The 24,055-nt window shown below is 41.2% G+C and overlaps 1 protein-coding gene across 1 annotated transcript; it reads right to left on the minus strand.

Moving 5' to 3' along the window:
* Positions 1 to 6: 6 nt before the first annotated feature.
* LOC115328153 (papilin) lies at positions 7 to 22,712 on the minus strand. Its single transcript, XM_040216558.3, has 7 exons — positions 22,670 to 22,712; positions 18,750 to 18,950; positions 15,921 to 16,094; positions 13,650 to 13,826; positions 8,160 to 8,330; positions 1,410 to 1,586; positions 7 to 102 (listed from the first exon to the last, which is right to left on the minus strand). Exons 1-7 carry the CDS (start codon positions 22,710 to 22,712, stop codon positions 71 to 73), a joined length of 975 nt encoding a protein of 324 aa, XP_040072492.1. The 3' UTR covers positions 7 to 70.
* Positions 22,713 to 24,055: the final 1,343 nt, after the last annotated feature.

Genomic DNA, 24,055 nt, shown 5'->3' on the forward strand with positions numbered 1-24,055 from the left:
TTGTTATGCAGTGCAAATAATTTTTCAAAGAATGTCGGTGTCTTGGAGATTTATAGCTTCCACGGCTTATTTACAACCAATCTTTGACATGTTGGTATGTTGCTACAGAAAATAATGAGAAGTAAAATGAAAGTATATCAGCTACATAATGCTGTTTAGTCATTTGGAACGCTTACAACATTTAAGAAAATACTCACTGAGATTGTGTGTCGTATTTCTATATTCAGTCAGAAAACCAACGAAGCGGAACCTTTCTTCTGCACTATCTTCCTTTTTTTACAATATCGCTGCCATGATAATTGCGCAAATAACTTCTCTCGGGTGTAGGTCAGTCTTCTTTTAAATGATTTATCGTATGATATGCATGTCATCAGTTAAAATCTTATGACAAAAAAATCGTTTTCCATATAAAAACTAGAGTGGGTACTCTCTAAGTCGACGAACCTAGGAAGCTCCACTTATGATATCATCCCTCACTCGACGTACTATTTGTTTAACAATAATATTTCTTTTATTTTTTGGAAAAACTAGGTAAACAAAACATTTAGGAGACGGAGGCTGATAAGGGAAGCCCATAGATAGAACGAAAGGTTGCGAATAAACCACGTGTAGCTTGAAAAAATGAACTCAGATTAGGCATTTCAACCAATTCCCCTATTTCACTGTTTACTTTAATTGTTTTATCAAATCACCTAAATATTTTGCTACGCAGAATATTTATATTGTTAAAAAAACTAGCTGCGAAAGAAAGGGTATATAATATTTGAATATGTGGTTTCTTGCACTGCGACTAATGGGCGAATCCGACTGAACTTCTTTAATTCTAAACTAAATTCTATCATTTTATGGTCTGAAGGCACCACCCGTAGGGCCATTCATGCAAATACGAAATGATTAATTTTAGTCATTCTACATGGACATACTTTGTATTCTTAAAGTTTCGTAGAAGTGTGTAATCGTGTGGCCCAAGAAACAAATAAAAAAAGACGAGGAACAAGTTCGAAAAGTGGGGACCGAAACAGAGCTTGACTGTGGACATACCACCAAAGCTTTGGTTAAAAAAAAACAACCCTACCCACCACCCCCTTATACTAGAGCAGTCGGAACCTACAGAGAACAGACTCCAGTGGCCAAAAAACCACCACTGCCCAAGTCCAGCGGGATAAAAGCTCCGTCATGTCGAACACTGCGCAAAAAAACATTCATTTCTTCGCTAATAAGTTTTTGTTTCTTTCGTGCCTGGACGTGCGTGTGCGAAAACAACAGCAACGTGAATATATATTTTTGGGTAGAAACATTAGACGGATGTTGCAGTTCTTTGTTTCATTGACGCAAAAAAAGAACCTGACGAAGTGATATTGGGTTTCGGAATTCCAAGGTTGACAAACAGTGTCGTCGGTTATACTTACCCATACATGTTGCTTGACAATCTTCTTTTGTGCGAAATATGTTCGAATTTCCAGGAACATAGCCGCGAAACATTTTCTTCCTGACACAACTGTGAGAATTTATGTCGTAGTAGAATCTTGTAACGAGACCGGAATATTTATAATCTGGATCCTGCACGCAGCGGTGGCTCGATTTTTCTGTCGAACAAAATTTCAAATACAAAACGGTTACGTCTTTTTTTTTTTTTTCAATACTGTATAGTGTATATTTACGTGTTACTCAGTGGGAAATAATTTGCAAATAATAAAAATTAAGGTATCAATATGCTATAAGACTAACAAGAATACCGCCGTAGTTTTTCGTGTTTTTTGTATAAAGACATTTTATATATATATATATATATATATATATATATATATATATATATATATATATATATATATATATCTACAGGGTGTTTTTTTAGGCTTAACAGATTTGTTTAAAAATAGCTGTGAAAGCTACACATATGCGGTTTGTTCAGGTGAGTTATACGACCAGGGGGACATAATATATGGGGTCTAATCATAACGATCAGTCAACTAATCAATTAAAGTTTGTGAATTAATTTTTTATTTAGTGAAAATAGACATATGGTTTTAATTAGAAAATTGCTGAGCGTTATCGAAAACCACTGAATCAGTCATTTTCAGAAAGACTTTTAGCGCGTCAAAAGCGTAGTAACGCACTAAAGTAACCACTCGTGGAGCAGGTACTACAAGGCTATCGGTTGTGCTAGGGCGCCCGCGCTATTTTTCCGTCTCTTATCTAGCCTCAGCCTTGTACCTGCTCGACGAGTGGTAAATTTAGCGCACTACAGCGCTTCTCATACGCTCAAACTCTAAAAATAATGAATTAGGGTTTTTTGACGACGTTAAGCAAATTTTTTAATTGAAACCATAAGACTATTTTCGCTTATTATAAAGTTAATTAAAAAAATTTAATTAATTAGCCAACTGATCGTCATGATTAGCCCCATATACTAAATCCCCCTGGCCGTAAAACTTACCTGAACAAACCGCATAAGTGTAGCTTTCACAGCTTTTCTTAAACATATCTGATAAGCTTAAAAAAATGCCCTCTCTCTCTATATATATATGTATAAACATCCGGTGCAGAAGCAGAAGCATTTATAAATAACCGGCCTCTTCCTAAACCTGTCTATAAAGACTGCTTCTTTGTACCTGAGAAAACACGTTCGTGTAAAACTATGTATCATAGAGAAACAATAAGGGTACCGTATTAGCCATTGTGAAGGGGCCGGAAAAGTTTAGAATAGCTACAGGTTTCTAATTGTTTTTGCGTAGTAACGATGACCGTCTTCTCTAACTGATTTAATTTTCCGGAGACCTACATTTTTCTGAATTTTGTGATCTGACATATTGCTGAAATAGATGTGGGGAATACATTAGAATACGGAAACGAATACATTCAATGCCACTCTACTCTCGATCGCGAAATGTTATGCTCACGAATTGTTTAAGGGTTCCACACTACGCGAAATTCGTGAAATATTGAGCCCGCGTAAATAAAACCGTTTACTCTACCTTTAATTTATAAACTAGTTTGGTATTATAAAAATCCGCTAAATTGGCTGATTAAAAAAGAAAAAGTTGAAAAGATGCCTTGTTTTCTTCTTTAATGCGTTAAACGTTGATGTGCCTATGCGGCTCATTTATTTCTTATCGTCTGCATTTTAGCTCCGCCAACCTTACGTATGCGGCAGAAACAATTACTTTCGCGCAACACTACACTTACCACGCGGTGTGTTACTGTCGGCTTTAAATTTCACTTTAAATAAGTTTAGAGAAACTTTTTAGTTTGCAGTCTTCGTTCATTGTGGCAGTTGATGTTTTTCGGTTATAGTCCAGTTCAACATATGATGGCACACTTTTTCGGAGAACGGTTATAACATTTAGTGCTCCGTAGGTATACGAACAAACAAGAGTGCTTCAAGACTTCGAACTTCAGACTCGACTTCATCGTACGTTAATCTGAGCCTCACTGCGTATGTTCCTTGTTGTCGTTGAGCGTCTAACTTTTATCATCCGGTGTTTTTTGTGTAATTTGCGCTGAAACGTGTTCATATATACCACCGGGTTGGTCGGAGAGTGCTGTGCAGTGATTCTGATATGTTTCGTTTCTGGAAATAATCAAAGTTACTTAAAAATATTTGTTGTATAAGCTGCCGTCACCTTTATTATCGATGTCACTGTTGAGTATAGAACAATTCATGTTGTTGAGGACATGCGGACTTGCAGAGTTACAACCTAGGATAGTGTTGACGGCCATGAAACCCGTTTTCAGACGTTTTATGCTCCCACTCACAACATCCCAGTAGTGGTCAGCTTCGATGAGCGGGCTGATCCCCTTTCGTATTTGTTGTTGTGAGAGGAGTCAGCTATGAGCATTTATTCCGGTTTAAGTTTGTTTCCCTTGACAACCCAAGGCGTAGTTCGGTGAGGGTTAATTTGTTACGCCAGCGGACTTGTACACCACGCGTACGTAAAATTTACTGATATTGTGGTATTCATTGATGCTTATCAAGTACCTAACTGAAACTATATCTTTATTATATTGTTTAGATGTCAATTATGCAAAACTTCTCAGCGAGCGAACGCGCTGACAAGAAACGGAAAAATCCCGCGGGCGCGTATAGGTTAGATGTGCTGTCAGGAACCAGAAAACAAATCACGTGCTCCAATGTTTACTTAAATTGGCTGTTTTAGTGGTTTTTCATAATGTTCAACGAGTCTCTAACTAAAATATATATTTACACTTATGAAATTCTAATTGTTCCAATATAATCTTAAACTGTTTTAAACACTAGAGGCCAGATTCCCGAAACAATCTTACACCAAAGATGTGCGTTCAACAAAACATACAAACAAAGCCATATTCACGAAGCGAAATGTTCACAAGTTTTGCGTGAGTTACGCCAGAATCCTATGACAGCTCCAGAGGTGTCTAATACCTCCGTCAGACGGGCATCTAAAATAACCTTTACGTCAAAGGCCTTTAGGGTTTTCAAATTACCTTTACGTTCTGGCGTACCAGACGGTCAAGTAAACGTCATTTAGACGATGATTACAGCGACTGAAGTCTCGTAACTCTTTCAAACGGATAAATCGCGTTCACTCCAGAAAAATAATATTTTGGTGATGTAAATTATTTTAAAATTGTTCTTAAGCACACAAAACGTTAAAGACGACAAAACGACGAGTTCAGTCGAGTGATTACAACAAAGTCCATTTTAAGCCCAAGCAAAGTGTTTTTTTGGCAACTAGTGGCAACAGTGAGCGTCTCCCTCTCATTCAGTCCTATCGTTCCTCAGAGCTCCCGCTCATTTCCGTGCTTCTGCAACGCTTTTGCCCTGTCCGGTTCGGCGTCGCGCTCGTGCCTGAGGTTCATCGCACTCGTCGAAGGTCCTCCAGCCGATCCTCCCAAAGTCGTATCAGCAGTTCAGCACCCAGGTCGCCTCAACGCTCCAATGGAAGCGCGGCGACCCCTTCCTATATTATGTTTCACCTTATGATGTACCGCAGGAAAGGCTACAAGCGCGAGCTCCTTGCTCTGCGGCACATCTCGGCGGCACAAGCTCTCGTGACTTAACAGCGGCTGCCAACGCTATGAGCTCGCGCGTCTCGCCTTCGCTGCGGTACAACATAAGGTGAAACGGAGTATAGTCGAGGACTCTCCTCCGTCGTTCGACATATCGCACGACGCGAGAGTGAGATACACTCTAAAAAACGCCCGTGCGTCCACTTTCTCGCACAACACTCGGAGAGCCAATCACCTCAACTTACGGAGGCAGTTCAGCGAATGACGATGCCGAAACATATGTTTAGACCAAAAACGCAGTCTGAGTTGTGACATTAAGCAATGCAAGCGTGACATTTTGCATTGCTTAATGTCACAACTCAGACTGCGTTTTTTGGTCTGAACATATGTTTCGGCATCGTCATTCGCTGAGCTGCCTCCGTAAGTTGCAGTGATTGGCTTTCCGAGTGTTGTGCGGGAAGGTACACGCACGGGCTTTCTTGAGAGTGATACAGAAATATATATGTACAAAAAATATTAAATATACACAGTACAGCTAAGCAATACACTATTAAAGGATGATAAAATATAAAGCAGATAAATAAAGCTACAACTTGTAAGGGAAATCGAGAGGAGGGAAACCGAACTGCAGCAGGCGAGCAGCGGGACGACGAGGCCCACTAGATAGCTGGGGCCGTGAGTACAGAAAACTATTAGTAGAGTGAGCTCTGTACGGGAATATACGTGAAACACTCTCTTTTTCAATAATAAAGATACAGAACCATCGATTTTAGATATCAGTACTATTTTTCATTTCAATTCGCTCCTCTAGTGTACAGCGCTGCTGACGCAAGAACGTCTTTAGCAGCCGTAAAGTAGTTGCGGGAACTGAGGTTCACGAAAAAGACCTTTACGCTAAATGTCATTTCAGCTGCCGTGTGGCACTGCTTAATTGACATTTACACTAAAATTCCATCGGAGTAAAGGTTCTCTTAGGTGGGCGTTTGACAGGGGTATTACGCACTCCTTTACGATCAAGTCAGCATGGCCGACAGCGTCGCTCATTTACTCTCCGCAAGAAACAATGGACATGTATTTTTCTACATGCTCTTCACATGCGCCCCGATATCAGACAGCAGTAAAAAAGAATAAAGTATTTGAAACCCACCACGACGGAGATGAACCTGAATCCACGGATATTAAAAAGAAACAAAAAAACCATCTGCAGCAATCCCACCAACCAAGATAGCGAACGCACTCGTCGAAAAGGGGCAGCTCTCACCGACCCTATCTTCTCTTTTTGCATAATATAGAGCTTAAAGGAAAAACGCCGTATGGATTACCTTCGCAAACATATCGTACGTGATAATGTGGATGCTTGGGCTAGTTGGCAATTCATGCTTGGATGGATCAGCGCGGATATGCAGTCACACTCACAGACACACAAGAAGGAAACAGAGCTGACTAACAGCTCCAGTCTTATATTTCTTCTTCCTCAAAACTTCAACTTCTCTTTCGCCGTTAATGAGAACATTTTAAATTTTTACACACCAGAAACGAAATGGCCAGTAAATAATAATAAATAACTAATAATTAAATAATTAAATAACAACTAAAGAAATAGTATTAAAAAACTAAATTAAAAATAAATAAGAATTAAACGAAAAATTCCCCATCACTCTTGGTGCTTTGATGTTATCTCGAGGTAATCCAATTGTTTCTTTGAAAAAGCTAAGGATGAGACACTGACACATTGTTTGTCCAACCTGGCTATTTCTTCAGCTTCGATGATGTCTCGTGTCAGCTGATTACCACTTCTGGCAATATCAGTGCAGTTACTCAGTTCCGCTGAACACCCGCAATCCCGGCAATGGATACCCAGATTCCCTAATATTACTCTGTTTATGTTACAGTAATGTTCTTGTAACCGTTCATTGAGACACGTCCCGGTTCGCCCAGCATACTGTCTACCGAATGAGAGGGGAATTGCATAAACCAATCCTTCAGGGCATGGAACAAAACGGATGTGATGCTTTTTTGTACAACCTAAGGTTATATCGGAGGATGAGTTCACTTTTTTTGCACAAACTAGAGAGCTTGAATGCAGAAAATGAAGCAGAAAATACTATGTTGACGTTTGCGCGGTTGCCCATATTTTTAAGACCACGAGAAATATGGTGAATATAAGGCACAACCGCTGGCCTTTGGTTTCGGTCCTTCTTCTTACATTGGATTAAATCGGGATTTTTGATTTTCTGAAGAAGTTTCTCTTCGACAGATATTAATATGTGAATAGGGTTCCCCCTGATAGTTGCCCACCTATCTGCGCCTCAAAGCTGTTTTTTACAGCATGCGGGCATGACTTTACCTACGATGGCATTTGAAAGGCATAGGTTGACTACGCCCCTCTTAACCAATTTGAAGTGGGCCGATTGATAATGGAGCAGTGGCTTTTTCTCCCTTGGAGCGTATGACCAACAAGTATGATGAGAAATAAACAAACGGTCTGAGGTCTAAGAACCTTAGGGACTCTCCAATCGGAAGTTCATGGGTTATGTCCGAAGAATCCATACAGTTCTTAAATATCGAGAGAATATTGGACACAGTACTTGATATGTCGTTACCGCCAGGGGCCAAGAAAGTAAAAAAAATCATCGACATAGCTGAACACTTTCACAAGTTTTGAAGTGTCAAAACGCCTTTGTAGGATCTTATCCTGACGTGCTAGGTAAAGGTCACTAAGACGAGGCGCAATGCACGATCCAATTCAAACAACTTTCGTTTGCCGGTAGATGTTTCCATCCCACGTGGTGAAAGTAGATTTCAGGTGGACTGGATGGTATACCCCAAGAACGAATTTTAATGTGCATTGAAACCAGCATTGACTCCTTCGGCATTATCGCTTTCCAAAATGCTTCAGGAATGCCTCAAAGTGGTTTCCTTGAATTGCTTACAGTCTACCTGAAACCTACTTTCACCACGCGGGATGGAAACATTTATATCTTTCCACCCCACGTGGGGGAAACATATAAATGGCTACTGCGCCGATTCCACACAGTTTTATCTGTATTTTTTCTCTCGATGAAGCTCTGATGTATTACACTAAGTTCACTGTAAGTACAAAGTAAACCCGGAAAACAAAGTGAAATCAGTTTTACTACAAATAGCGTTAAATAAAATTGGTGTCTTACTTGTGCACGTTTCCCAGCACAGTTTTGCGGTAGGAAAGCTGTTTCCACCATCATCACAGCCTGAAAACTCTTCGCACCTCCCGGTACGTTTATTATATCCATATCTAGGCGTAACAGTATGGCAACTAGTCAGATTCTGTATAGGCATACTACATTTGTTTTGAATGAATCCTGTTAGGGAAAAGTGAGTTTGGAAAGCCGCACATTAAAAGTCATCCACTCCTTCCCGTGTACAAAATACTAAGAAATATGCCATCTCATTATCTCTTAAAATAAGGCATAACAAGTGTAAGAACAGAGTATGGGAAGTATTATAATGATATACAAGGCAAAAAATTATCCAGTCCCAATACACAGCTTGAATTTCTGTTCTTACTTCTCCTGTATATATACGAGATGTAATCAAAAACTTCAGGGACTGATTTTGTAGCGTAAAACAAGAGAGTAGCACGGTGATGCGCGCACAGGAGTCGATGGCAAAGACCCTGAATAAAAAATACAGTTAGGGCGCAGGCGAGCTGGTGTAAGTTTACCATTTTTTTAGACCACCTGAGACTGGGTGGAAGAAACACGGCGATGTCATCGTGTTTCTTCCACCCAGTCTCAGGTGGTCTAAAAATTGGCAAAGACCCTCCGGCGTCAATGTGCCGAAGGGCGTCAGTATGTGAACATTTAGAACTGCGCTACACGAGTTTGCATGCACGAGAATAATGGCGATCTCTCCATAGACTGCAAACAAAAGCGAGAGCTACGTCAATCTCAAGCAGAGGCATTGCAGAGACTCAATCTCAAGCAGACACTCGGCAGTCTCAACCAGAGACATCTGAAATTATTTAGGATGCTTGTGTCAAAAAGGCAGGGAGGTGTGCGAGGTGTTTTGAGTGGTACACGCACCTCAAGCATGGAAGAACGTTACCTAAGTCAAGGGGAGGTCGGATATAGGGTCGCCTACCGCTCTTCCTCTTGCGGTGTCGCTCTGCGGTTCCTGAAGCGCGAGTGTCAATCAAAACACTTCGCAGAATTTACTGCTTTTTGACACGAGCCTGCTGAATCATATCAAAGGTCTCTGGTTTATATTTGCCAAGTTTGACAGAGAATTTATGTTCGCTCTCACTTTGGTTTGCAGCCTATGGTGAATTCGCCATTGTGCCCATGCACGTGTTCACAAGAACTCGTGTAGCACAGCTCCAATATTCACGGAGCGCCGTCCTTTGAGACGATGACGCAGCAAGGTCCCTACCTTGGAGTGCTGCGCGCGAATCACTGTGCTGCTTTCTCTTTTTACGCTACAAAATCAGTCACGGTACCTTTTTTTATCACACCTCATACATGCTGCAAATATCCCACCCTTTGGTTATTTTTCCTCCCAAGTTTTAGAGTTTACCATCATGTTCAATATGCAGCACGTGGGATGAACTCTAGGTATTTTTTCAATGCAGTTTGCATACTCTTTACAGACTGATAAACATGCCGCAATGCTTTCCCTCAGGCTCCCTACGCTCCACAGGTGCGATGAAAGCGAAGGAAGCACAGAATGTTACCAGAAGGCAGGTCATGTAGCCTTCTGTATCTAGCTATTTGCAAGGGGCATAAATCAACAGCTTAGGATAGTTAATTGTTAAAAAGGCTAAACAATGCAAAATAGAAAAGATTGGTCCAATACACAAAAGTATCGGACAAAGATCAAAACTTAATTTTTCTACTTCAAAGTTTCTAAGGTTTTTTTGTCTTAAATATTTAACACACAACTAACAGTAAACTTGGAGACCAATTATCTCCGATTTATTTTTTAAATTATATTGAAATACCTAAAAAAATTATAATGTTTGCATGAAAAACTGTCAACGTTTTTATACATTATTTTAAAATACCCTATAGTTTATGCATTGCTATACACGGCGACCGCCATTTCATGTTACGTTGTGAAGGATAACTTGGTTTTCACAGTGCCGCCGCCATGCACTGCTGTGAGAGCACATACTCTATTCTCGTATTCTGTGTTCTTGCGTTTTTGTGCGAAAGAAACACCGAAAAAAGTCCGGCGCTCTCTCAAACTTGGTTGACAAAGGTGAACCACTGCGTAAACTACAAAAAACCTTAAGGATGTAACACAAATAGAAATTGTCCCTGAATATATAGTAAATAATTTGAATTCCTTCGGCATTTAAAGCTAGAGCAATAACCCTCTAATAGAAGATCTTTTTTTTTTATTGCAGCACCACCGTAAGTGTTTCACGATTTATAATAGAAACTGCTTGGATGTTTAGCCCCACTTACAGACTTATTAAAAATCCGCTTATTTCAAAACGTTTTGAAAACACTGGGAGCTCACCGTTTGGAGCCTGCCTCCAGAAACACAGTCGGTGTATATAAAAAAAAGTTACAGAAAAATAGTGGAAGATAATGTATTCGCATTGTTTTTAACGCGTAATATTTAGACGTAATTCGTGATGGTCGATATAAGATTGAACTACATGGCGTGCAATAAATCTAGTCATTACCGAAATACGACAGAAATTATCAACATGCAGGTTCTGGTGTTTTATAAAAAGAACAATAAACTCTAGATTCAACGACAAAAATAATCCCTGAAGAGGAGAACAAGCGGGACAAAGGGCAAACACAAATCTTCAAACACAGCTAGGTAACTGGTGAGCGACCGAAATAATCCGCCCGGTCCGGGTATCGAACCCGGTACCTCTCCATTCAAAAGCATGAGGGTGACAGAGAAACACGCTACTTCGGTCGACGGCAGTTATTTTTATGCATGGCAGCTTTCGGAGATATTGGTGAGTGACGACTTCATTTGCCGCGAAGGCAGACCGAGAGAGTAAAAGTTAGGCCCATGATAAACGCCCAAGAGTTGTACAACGCTGCTTCTGGCTCGAAATCTCTAGCGGAATCCATGTCGGTGACATTCGTCTACTTTACGACATAGTCCGCTATACTTCTTCACTCTCAAGAAAAAAGGGTGTCAAAAGGTGTATTGTTACGCCCTTTTGTCCCATATAATACACTCCCAAACTTCAATTCGAGGTACAGCGCCCCACAGTCGAACAGACGGCCCGAAATTTTACGAGGGGCGTGTGGTACAACTTATTAAAATAGCTAAGGTACGTCTTACGGAAAACGAAAAAAATAATCCGTGTTTTCTTGGCCCAACTCTAAAAACTCGGTGTTTTCTCTATGTGGTCTTTGATACGTACTTTAGCTATTTAAAATGTTGTACCACACGGCTATCAAGCCCCTCGTAAAATTTCGGGCCCTCTGTTCGACTGTAGGGCACTGTACGTCGAATTGAAATTCTGGGGTGTATTATATGGGACAAAGGGTGTAAGAATACACCTTTTGACACCTTTTTTTTGAGAGAAGGAACAGGAAAAATCAGGGAGACACTGCTTATGCGCACTATAGTGCGCATAAGCAGTGTCTCCCTGATTTTTCCTGTTCCTTCGCGTCCTGATCGATTCCGCCAGCCAGAGTACCCCTGTCTTTTTTCGAACTTCAGACAGGCCTACGAACGATAAGTCGGCGTGTCGGTGGGCAAGATTGCCCCGGCAGACACCGCCGGGCGGCTTTGAAGATGGACCAAACGGAGCAAGCTATAATTTAAGCCTCCGAATTACATTCCCGATTGTACTTCTTGAGTTATGTCGTCGACTGAGCCATCTGCTTGCGTATGCGTTTTACCAACACCAATGACGACGCTAATAAGAGGTAGGATATGTGCATGCGAATCGGGGGGACGTCTCACATGCGCGGTATGTGTTCCCAAGAGTGCCGCGGACGGCTTCTTGACGTTGCATTTCATAAGTTTGGAACAAGGTGATTGATGGCGTGTTCGGAAGAAACATCAGGTGCAAAACCCCTATTCCTATTCTTATCAGCATCTTAATTTTATTCGACAGAATAAGGTGCGGCTGTGTGAAAGTATTAATAGCTTATCATATTCAAGCTCGGAATATGCTTATATTAGGCATTACACCTGCCATCTATTTCCGTTCTAAATCTCGCAGCGGCGCGAACAATAACAACAAAATCTAAATTCAATGAACCGTCTATAGCCTTGCCCTTCACACTACGCAATTTTACCTATTTGATAGCCCGTAAGCGATTTTTCGTTAGCCTTGTCTTTGGTGTTGGTGACACTAAGAAATTTTTTTGCAGCCATTAGCTTATTTTTTCTAACCCATAACTGGATTACAGTGTGTTTTTGTTGATAGATAATTGTGTTATTTGTTTTTTTAGTGTTCACTCCCTTGTATAATGCCCCTGGGCCTTCAAGGAATAATAAATGATGATGATGATTATGCTTGGTAAAGCGCAGAAGCAAACAGATGGCTTCACCAACAAAAGGACCCAAAAATTTAGATCGGGAACGTATTTGATAGATTTAAACTCAAGATTATTCGTTATTATTTTTTTTTATTAAATAGGAGCTGTTCAGGGCTAGATTTTTTCAGGGTCATGTACTGTACCAAACAGATGTCGACACAACGCTTTGGTTGCCGCCGTTGCTCATAGATGGCGGTAGCTGTCCAGAGTGTTGGTTTGACTGTTGTCTGCTTGCCGCCGTCGCTCATAGATCGCGGCAACCTTTCCAGCCTCGGCAACCAGACAACTGGTTGCTGCCGTCGCTCATAGATGGCGGCAACATTTCTTCGGGGGCAGAAGAGCGGGAACTGAACGAGCGGCGATGTGCGCAGCAGCGCAAATGGTTCCGCAACCGGCGCGACGCCGCTATCGCCTCAAGGTCCACAGCGTTCAGCGCTTCAGATTTCCTTGCAAAAGAAAAGCAGATTGCTCGCCTGGAAAGCCACCGCCGAGAACAGAAGCTACAGCTTCACTGCTCTTCCTTTTTCATCAAAGTGAAAAGGCTGACTGTTTTTTTGTTTTTTTTTAGCCATCCGGTTGCATCTGTCAGCGCTTCTTGACCGCCGACGAGCGGACTTCTTGAGAACCACCTCGTGTAAAGTCCCGATAAAAACCAGTATATACAAAAAAAGAGTACATATGATGCATATTTACGTTCCTAACAACTCTGGCTTGTGCAGTCGATCAGGACGCAAAAGGGCTCGACCGATCTGTCAAACAGTAGGGAGCTTTAGTAGACTGTGTTTCCCCCTCCGCTAACCCTCCGCTACGAAGAAACCACCACTGCGCCTGCGTGCCGATGGCTTTGGCTGTAGAGTTCCGGGTAGCGGAGGGGCTTAGCGGAAAGGGAAACACGATCTACTAAAACTCGCTAATGACTCCGAGCATAAAAAGTCAGAGCGAAAGCAGTCCGAAGTCAAAAACATAAATTCCGCCAAAATTTCAAGCCAGAAGTAGCGTTGCATTATGGTTTCGTTTACGCACACTACAAGTTTTCCTTATTTGGAATCCCTGAAGCTTCTCTACTGAACGGGCGACGTCGGGAACGTTTTCATTGCACCGTCAAGATATTTGTTATATTTTAAAGCTTTCTTAAGGAAATAAAAGTCATCTTACTTCCGCATCGCTGGTTACAGTCACTGAATGAAAGAAAAGCGTTGTCCTGCCCATTTGGGCACTCATAAGGACTCATTTTGAGACAGCTTTCGTTCCTGTGATTGTAGTAATACCACAGGCGGTCACTTTCTTTACACGGGCTCCCAATCGACTTCCCGCAGGGACCCATGTCTGGAACTTAAAAGAGAAGCACACAGGGGCTGAATTCATAACAAAATACCCAGCGAACTCCTTGTGTTTTGTATTATATGTTCTATTTGAGCAGTTTGCGCACACTGTTTACTACAGTGATAAGCTGCTTTCTACATAAGTCTGTCAAAACAATGAGATGAGCCTGCATTCTTCTATGTTCAAATTCATTAATATCGGATGAAAATAATTTGTCACAGGTGACCAAAAAACGGTTGTCTATTTTTCTCGGACTGGCATTAAGTTGAGTATGCGTACGCTGTAGTTTTCTATGACAATATTAACTATGAGACGTTATGGCCCAAAATCAGAAGGAAAAAAAAGAGGCCGACAACAAAAAGCAGAACCTTCTCAACAACCCTGGAAAAACTTTTTGTATTTTTAATTTTTTTTGTATGTTGTTGTTTCTCTTTTCGAAATTTGTTGGTTGTTGTTTTCCTTTCCCCTTGTGTGCGGTTCACAGTGCCCCTCAAATTGGTTCATGTTTGGTTGATGCCTTGTGACGTTTTGTTTTTGTCCTTGGCTGTTTTTTTGTCCTTTTGTCCATAGATCCTAGTTGTTTCGTGGTTTCTTTTGTTGCGCTTATCGTTCAGTGTGTACTTCTGCTATGTCGTGGGCCTATTTAAGAAGGTCTTGACTTAATAAACTTTAGCTGTTTTGGAGTTTTCAGTAGTCCGTTTCCTGGTTCTTCCCTTCTCCTAGACTACCATGTCTATCTGAAACCAGCTTGCCTGTATTCTCGCCATAGTTTTCAAATACGCGCAGCATTATCCATATAAGGTGGCCACGTCGGATGAACGTGTAATTGCGGGTTTCTTGATGCTGGTGTAAGGATTTGGTGAAAAAGAACACAGTATCTTCTTCGCTCGGAATAATTGTATGTTGTGGTTATCTTAGTCAAAGCAGCGATTAGACATGAACTACAAACCTAGTGTCCATTAAAACGTTAACTGCACTGTACCGCAAATAGGGCGCTTACACTGTGACGGTCTTAATGTTATCAGCCACACCCAGCGGTATAGCATTAACCCCACAAATAAGCACGGTCCACTGGGTAGTTTCCCAACAGCTTTTGTAACGTCGTTTGCGTCAGTGGGAAAACGTCGGCTTTTATCCTATTACAGCACAATAAGAAATTTGGAGCTTCTACATACCCGCTTAAGCACTTCGGAGGACCAATCGCTGAAACCCACGGATGGCGCTTGGCGCATTACGAGGTTTCAAATATATTTATACTTAAAAATAAAACAATTTGGGCCCTGGTACTAAGCATGGTGAAGCGTCGTGCACAGCATCTCAACGCACTTATCTAAGTATAATTATATTTCAAGCCTCGTGGTTTGCCGGGCTCCCTTCATTGGTTACAGCAATTTTCTCTCTCCATGGCTTTCCGGGAAAGTAGTTGCATCAGGTTTCTTAGAGTGAGGGCTAGGGTGTTCGTGATGTCTTCATTATGAAACTGCTTGGGATATCCGAAGGCAATATTGTTTGCATGGTTTATTTATTTGTTACGATGTTGATAGCTCAATATTCGTGGAAAACATTTCGCTCCTAAACCAATAAAGTACTGTTGAAATCAAAATCAAAGAAAAGAAGTTTGCGACACACGCGTTGAATGGCAAATATTAAAATTTTGTTCACGATCATCAGCAGCCAATACATTTATTTATGTAACCAATGTGTAATAGTGCAAATAAGCTCTGCCTCGGAGATTATTTTGGTTGGGATTCAACACGGCTCAATTTTCAATTATAATTTGAACATTACAATCCGCGACTTCATAAAACAATAAAAAAGATAAATTGCAAAGAAAAATAATTTTGAAGCTGCTTTTTTATTATGGTATTTAATAAAATACAAATCTCGGCATTAACCGATGGTCGCAGGCGGTACTATTTAAGAAGAGCACAATCTTCCGTTCAGTTTAGGTGCGAGAGCATGTAGTAATTCCTGCAGCAAGCTATATTCCTTAGTGCTAATATAAATTGTGAAAAAAGCATTACGTTGAAATAAAAAGACTGCCATAGTTTATATTGGGCGTCATGTGCTTGAAATTTTAACCACAGAAAGCTTTATACTTACCTTTACACGTTGATTCGCATTCATTTTTGGAACTGAATATGTTCACTCCTTTCCCGATTTCACCACTCCAAAGAAAGTTTACGCATTGTGCAATGGAAGAGTTGTAGGTCCATTTGGCAGAAGTACTTCGAGTTCTAACTTGAGGCTGTTCGAAACAGAAACTTGGAACTTCTCCTTAAAATATTCATATTTTAAGGTGAGGTTTCCATTGTGTAAAAAAAAAATTGAGTTATGAGTGTAAAAAAAACAATATCTACGTGTCGCACATTTTCATGCCCATCCCTCGTACGTTAACGGGACGTGAACAATTTCGGAAGAGTTATTTCATCGGCTTAATGTTAAGCCCAAATAAATACAGCAGGTAATGACACATGGAAGCACGTTCACATGTTTTGTTACAAAACAATATTGAACTTACCCTTTATTTGTCGTTCAGTTCAAAATAAGTAACGATATATAAATTAAGTACCTCAGAGGCTCTTAAGGAACCCAAGAAAACTACCATATTGGTTAAAATTACAGATATGCAGAGCAAACAAGCCGAAACGGTATAAAATAAATTTTTCATGATAATACGTGGATTTCTAGAATAGTTACGTAGAGCTTGAAAGAATAAACTAAAAAGAAAAAGTTTGAACCTAATCCTTATTTCCACGTGTGTACCAACGAAAAGCCATTTTGTACCTCCAAGAATGTTTACTATTTAAACACAACAGTGAATTTATTACGTAATGAAAGCCGCATTCATGTTTGTTCTTTGTTTCAGTAGGTGTCATTTATCATAAAAGATTGTCTGTGATGAAATCTGTACTGGGAATAACGTAGTTTGTGGCAATGAACTTAAGGGCGTATGTATAACGGAATATATCTGTACGACCCAAAACTTAAAAGGAGCTAGAGGCGAATACACGACTATTTTTATCTTGTGAATCTGAATATCACGTTCCTTTTTCTTCAAGATGTAACTAAACGCAAGAAAGCACGAAAAACCTTAGATCAGACGTTACGCGGTACTATGATCTTTTGCCCGCCAAGTGCATGTCGCTCGTGGGGGAAGCGCTTGTAATTACAAGCTTGCCGGGTATATTTGCACGCACTGACACAGCCGGGACTTTTTTTTTTCTTTTTGAAAAAAAAAAAAAAAAAAACAGCAAGAGTGCGCCTGCATAGCTTTGATGGGCGCTGAAGAAGCGCGAGAGAAGACGATTCCGAAAATTCCTAATATGACGTCACGCTCCGAAAAGGAGAGCCTTCAGCGGCTCTTTGAAATACGCCATGTCCCAAATAGCGGCCAGGCTTTTTAAATCGACCGCAAAGATTGGTTTCTTCACCTATCGCGTTCCGATTTTGTACAGCGTTGGCCGCAGGAGGTGCATTTTTTCTATAACATTCGCAAAGAGCGCGCTTACCTGAGCAAAACGTAAAAAAAAGAAAAAATGCTTAATTTCTATGGAAACGCAGCGAAGCCACCGGTGTTCAAACCATAGGGCGTCCTATTCATTCGTATAATATATATATATATATATATATATATATATATATATATATATATATACAACGGGCATGGTAGTGGCAGGCCGAAGGCGTGGGTATGTAACTGAGAAGAAAAAAACCCTTAGTGAAAACAGCAACAACGGACGATTTATTCTTCGACGTTTCGGCCGGAGTCCGGCCTGACGAAGGCCGGACTCCGGCCGAAACGTCGAAGAATAAATCGTCCGTTTTTGCTGTTCTCACTAAGCGTGTTTTCTTCGCAGTTATATATATATATTAATCTCACAATTTTTTTTACAAGAAAAATCACCTTTTTAATTAAGAACATTAGTTGTAGTACGACTAAAACTGCCAAAGTATCAAATTTATTTGTCTATTGTAGTTTAACATTTTATTGCACTGTCTTTTTATGCTCGAGTCAAGTGAATTATTCTTACACTCTCGAGTGCTCTTTTTTATGTTTACCTAATACAAGTGTGTGCTCATCCTTACGATCGAAAAGATGATCTCGGAGATGATACGGCCTGAAAACACCCATAATGTAATAGAGTCATTAAGATTGGTCTGAAGGCCTCGTATATATATAGTTTTCGCCTCGTTATTCGCTCTCTCAGTAAATAACAATGAGGGAGTTTCAGAGTGCCCTGCTACAAAGGGCATCTATAGCCTATAATCACTGACAGAGGAAGAACGGCAGGGCGTCTCTTTCGATCGGCTGGCCACCAGTCACAGCCTCCTATATCCTGACAAAGCCTGGCAGATGGCCACCAGAATCGGCCGCCGAAATGGAAAAGGTGGAGCGGCAGACAACGGATGAGAGGAGAGCCACGTGACTGGCGCCCCGCTGCGGCAATACTCCGAAACACACTTCTCCCGAGCGAACAATTGTGTTTCGGGTCCTCGCCGCTGCAAAAACTGTGCGCTGACGTCCAGGTTCCCCGAGAAATGGCTCTTTAGTGCTATGTGCTACCAGATCCTCGCGCTCCAAATCTGCGACCGGGCACTCTATGGCTCCGTCGTCGAACTGCCAGGTTTTGTGAGTATAGAGGAGGCTATGCTCCAGCACGCTTCCTATGCCTTCCGCCGTGCTTTGCCCGCACGCGTGCGCTCGAGGTGCAGGAGATGCCGAAGAGTGGTCGAATGGTGGGAAGCTTGCGGTGAACGCGGGACAACTGAAGCTCCTTCCTGCCATTCTCGTTATGGCAGTGAATGTATGTCCCCAGCTCATTCCACAGTTGAATGTCCTCTGGCGGTTTTCACCTCCGGAAACACGAGTAAATTTGCTCGATAAATGTTCAGCAAAAAGGTATATAACTCTGACCAGATGCCACTCACCTCTGCACACTTTGTTACATTCAGATTCGGAGTTGAATCTGTTTTCATCCGGGGCTCCCTGAGCAGACCCAAAGAAAAATATGGAGCATTTTCCGACAGCATTATCATAAACCCATCCTCGAACATGCGCTCTGCCTCTTCCCACTTCCGGAGAAAGAGAGCAGACATTTCTCGTGGACTTCGACAGGCAATTGGCAGAAGCTGAAAGAGGATGAAACATATTTTGAGTGAACGAAGGCCGGGTTTGGACAGGAAGTTAAATTTCCTTATCCCAGCGCTACAACGGCTAACTTAATCAATTTTTTTGTGTGTACGTGACTACTTTTTTTGGTACCCTCGTAAGTGCTTGTGGTTGCTAAATACTCGCATTGTATAAAAAAAATCCAGTTTGACTAGTTGGTTCATGACTGGATAAAAGCGCCGAAAGACAGGGACAAAGTGAAGAAGGTTTTGACAACACAGAACGCGTTCCGTCTTGCTCTGTATACGTACATCTATAACAAAACGCCACGTGAAATGCATTTTGCACTTAGTATTATGCACGCTGGCTTGCATCATTTCTTTAAGTTTAAGAAAATATAAAAAACTACCATCTCCATTACCACCAGTGTACACAATATTCTTCAAAACTATATTGGTGTTGCCACCACATGTATTTATTACAAACTTGGAAGGGGTTATCAGGATGTATATCTGTTATTGACTGAATTTTCTGAAATACAAACTGATCTTCGCTCCGTGGCATTTAGTGTGTATTTACTGTCCCTTGCGAACTATCGACGTAGAAATCGTTATACAATACCTACATTGATGATAATTTTTTTAATATTAACTTTTAGTTATACTTAAAAAATACCATTCTGAATGGAATCGTAATTAGACAACGCCAGGTATAATATTCGCACAAAGGTAACGTGTCCTGGTCACTTTTCTTTTTTGCCGCTTGATTTGGGTACTGCACACTAAAAAGTATCTTTAAGGTATTGAACCCTAAAAAAACCCTGTTAATGAATAGACGATGATGCTCTCGGGATTTTCGTTGTTTAATAAGAGTATGGAACGTCATGCCATAAGAAGCAACCGACGCACGAAAGCACGACTAACGCTCTGATGTTTCAAATTTCCTGATTTTCATCTGTGGCATCATTTCCTAGCCCCGGATGTGTTAGACTGCGAGTACGTTTCCACCTACACATCACCTTATTTCTTGTTCAGGCTTTGGGAACACGTTTCTTGCAGCAATCGAATTTTCACCCCTGAAAAATGCCTTGTTCACTGAATCTGCCGCCTGTCATGCCTGTCGCAAATGCGCGACTGGAACCTCTTTGAGCTTTGCAGATACGACGAGACTCTACGGCACATCTCGCTCCTGCACTTCGTTCACCAGCCCATCGGACTGGCTGCCTCGCAGCTGCGTTTAATACCAATCGTTGCCGTGATATGATCAGCGTACTCAAAGCAAGAAGCTTCCTCTAGCAGCCATAACTTCAACTACTTAATAGCCGACGGTGGCAATATTTTATCCACAGTACGGCAAGAGAGCAACAACATGCAAACAGCGCATAACTTCCGTACGGACCACTCGCGTCTAAATCAGCACCTATGTTATTCAAGGACTTGTTCTCGTAGGCTCTGCAGATCCTCTTCTATAATGCGAAACCGAAGGGAACGATGGGTAGACTTCGTGATTTCCATTTCTGACAAAGAGATGATGTGGAAGTCGGCAAGCATCATTTCGTCATTGTGCACAAATTAACTAGCGAAGAGTGGAAACCTATTTTTGGCACGAGAAATTAGTCTGAAATCGATCGCGCTCGTCCCAGAAGTTTCATTTCCGGCTTCAGAATTCCCACAAACTCTTATTCGTTTGTTCGCAAGTGTGAGCGTAGTATTAGGCGGGATGGAAAGCAATTTGGCAGTTTCAAAGTCAGGCGTCCAGGAAGTACTTGTCATTATTTTGATTGGCGTTGAATTTTCGCAAATTATGAACATTGCACTTACTCCTATAGTAATATCCACCATTAAAACGATAATTTCTGCATGATAGGTTAAACTATTTAACCTGCAACGACATGTTTATTTTTATTATTTACACTGTATGTTTTCGTTTCTGCTATTACCTTATCGGACGATATTATCGGGGTGCTTGACTCCATAACTTTACGGAGAAAACTGTATTTTAGCAACGCCACCTCGTTGTTTATTATTTTTAAGATTTTACAGTTTATTATAAAGATATTTGTTTAAACAAACAGCCTGCGCAGTTATTGGAAGCTTGCGCCACCTAAAGGCGACGCGCCAATCTGCCTTGGCAGCTGGTTGTCAACGCTACTATCGCTAGCGTCTCCGACACGTCGCACAGTGATGTTCTGTCTGCTTTGACCTCTTCTAATGCACCCGAAGTTCCTTGAAAGCATCTACATCTTCCCGCGACAGTATTTCTCGATTTAATTTCTTAGTAAAAGTTTGGCACATTGATATTCAAAAACGTATCCATGTCCAACGTTGCACTGCATGTGTTTTCACATCTTTCGACCCTCAGGAGTTGCTCGGAGCTAGCTTTCAGACATGTCCTCCTCAGTTGTAACTTGTAAGTGGCTGCGATGGCGACACACCGCTATGTGTTTCGTCTATCAGCGCTGGCATATGCCTCTACGAAGCACTTGCGTGTTCTACGGTACGCAAATCACTACGGAAAGACGCTTACCAGTGCCAGTAATTGGCAAATTATGCATAAGTATTGTTTTCTCTTCTCATTATCAAATTGCTCTTTGCTCGCGGGCGGATCGAGTACACTATTGGGACTGAGATGTTTGGGAATGTTTTTGCCTGCGCATGGAGGAGATATGTGCTCTCAAGCTGTGCTCAGGTAAGCTCCTTCATTAGAAACTATAGTCGGCTGCTACACACGATGTTATTTTTAGAAGTGCCTCTGTTAGGAGATACACCCTGGCACCACTTTCTAGTAGCACGCTTCCAACTGCGGCTTTCAACAAGTGTAATTAGAGCGAATACTGTTTTTCCTTCTTTTATGCGAAAATGACAGTGCTTTTAAAACTGGCGAATGAGTATATGCGATCGCCAAGACTCGAATGAGTGTATCTGTTCGCCGAGAGGAAACACTCTTAATCAGCAACATACGGGCTCGCGTAAGACGTGAACCGAGCGCAGATCCATCAGATGTTCCGGATTAGTGGGATTGCTTAGTTACCGCACAACAGTTTCATTCTGAGGTGCATGGCTTCCGACGATATGTTTTTTTTTTTTTTTTGCCATGGCTAAAAAGGGCAGTCATCAAAGTACTTCCGCCACATCTTGCAAAAGTAAGCCCAGTGATATCATTCTTAAACCGGAAACAAATATCAAAACACAGCACCGGCCGGCCTTTTATTGTCGGATATAATGATTTGCCTCACAAAGAACGCACATTTGGTCTCAGTAATATCAGAATAACGTGTTGCGATAGCTACATTTTTTTCAGTATCCAGTATCAAATTTATTATTACATATTTCGCTTAAAACACATACATTGATGAAATCACAAAAGTAATAAGGGTCAGAGAACCAATGCTTGCATAACCCAGGTTAATTATGTCAACTATGACCACCCGAAAAGCTGCAGAACGTATTTTTACTAGAGTTTCTTATCCTTCATCAGAGCTTTGGTTTGTGTAAAATATGACCGGGATTTCAGTAGAGCAAAAACAAGGTTCGGAATACATCGGAATGAGCTTACGTGCTCAAACATGTGGAAAAATGCTATTGGCGCATCATGAAAAAGTTGGGTCTAAGTTATAACAGTAAAATGACATTCGGCCGAAGAATGTAAGGCACGTTCAGAACTCGGCAATATTTTCTATAACGGTAGGCAAACAGTCGTGGAGGAAACGTTGTCACTAGATATGACAAAACAAACTTACCTGTTGCTGCGACCGCAAGAAGTAAAGATATATTTAGCAACATAATTGCATAGAAGTAACAAAACCACTATCTTAATTTAATTAGTTTCAAACGTGGGCAAACTTTTTTACGATCAGTGATTCCTGTATATAAATAAGGGGTGTATGCCAACCTGCTGAATCTAGCCTAAGCCAAAACACCTGTATAAATAAGGGGAATACGCATGTTGTTCTCCCGTAAGCATATGCACCTTCCTTCGTGTTCACTACGTAAAACATTTTTTCTTTCAGATCGCAATATGTTTTAGCTTTTATTTTGTTTATGTCATTTTAATATGAGGCGTTTGCTGAGAGTTCCTGGTTCCGGCATGAGCTAACACAAAGAAAAAAAAATAATACCTTACAGGTCGATGACATCCGTTGGTAAGCACGAGCATATCTCATTGGCTGTTGACAAGAGAAAGGAAAACGCAGATTTATATGCTCTTTGATCTTTGAAACCATGATGACGTATACAGCAAGGAAGCACAATTCTATAGCAAGGCAGAGCTGCTGTTTCCGGCTCTTTTATTGAACACATACGGCAGATAATATGAATGAATCTTATAAGGCAGCTTATAATTGTGCAAGCCTCTAAATCGTTTAGGTATTTAATTATGACTTCCTTTAAGACAGCATAGAGAGCACGATTAATCGATAATTAATTATAAAATTTTATTTATACATTTTACTACATTTTCGAATAATCCTGACGGTTATCTCCCCATACAATAGGGAGTTTTTTCAAGCAGTTTTTGCATCACACGGTTCCGAAGTCCTGAACGGCGTAGCTGTTCCGTTTAGGGAATTCGCGTGTAAAATTTAACGCGTTTTAACGAATCGTAAAACTCGCACAACTGTTCAACAGTGATGATGATTGCGTTTCAGCGGCAGCGCCATCTCGTAGTAAACATCTGAAACCTTCTCCAGCGTGGAAATCTTTGATTTGCATTTCAAGGCGCGCACTGTTGTAAACAAGACAGCCGATGTAAGATTACCGGTCAGAAATTCAACGAGCTATGAAGACAGAGTATAATGTGACTGAACGACCACAAATGAGGTGATGTGTCTCTATTTTGTTGGGCAACCCTTCGCGGTCGTGTGATATACAGGGTGTCTCATATAGCGGCCATCCTCGGGGAAGACGAGGATGGCCGCTACGGAATAAAAATACGCCGGAATTCGCTACTAACTCGTTTTTGAAAGCACAGCTCTTACCTAGGCGCCCGTTTCCGGGTTCAGCGGCGTCGCCGTCGGCGTCGGCGTCAGCGTAACAGCGCGCGTTGCATTATGAAACATGTTCTCGTTCAATTTAGCGGGAAAATTTCACGCTGAATTTAGCGGAAAAATTTACGTCACGCGATCTGA

Source organism: Ixodes scapularis, unplaced genomic scaffold (assembly GCF_016920785.2).
Source record: "Ixodes scapularis isolate PalLabHiFi unplaced genomic scaffold, ASM1692078v2 PGA_scaffold11__112_contigs__length_91849675, whole genome shotgun sequence".
Taxonomy (NCBI): domain Eukaryota; kingdom Metazoa; phylum Arthropoda; class Arachnida; order Ixodida; family Ixodidae; genus Ixodes; species Ixodes scapularis.

Bases quoted from the DNA above. Each gene is read 5' to 3' on its own strand.
- LOC115328153 (XM_040216558.3), bottom strand. From the start codon at position 22,712: ATGTTGCTAAATATATCTTTACTTCTTGCGGTCGCAGCAACAG. The intron at 18,951-22,669 runs GTAAGTTTGTTT...ATCCTCTTTCAG, and splicing joins TCTTGCGGTCGCAGCAACAG to CTTCTGCCAATTGCCTGTCG. The intron at 13,827-15,920 runs GTAAGTATAAAG...TTCTCTTTTAAG, and splicing joins ATGCGAATCAACGTGTAAAG to TTCCAGACATGGGTCCCTGC.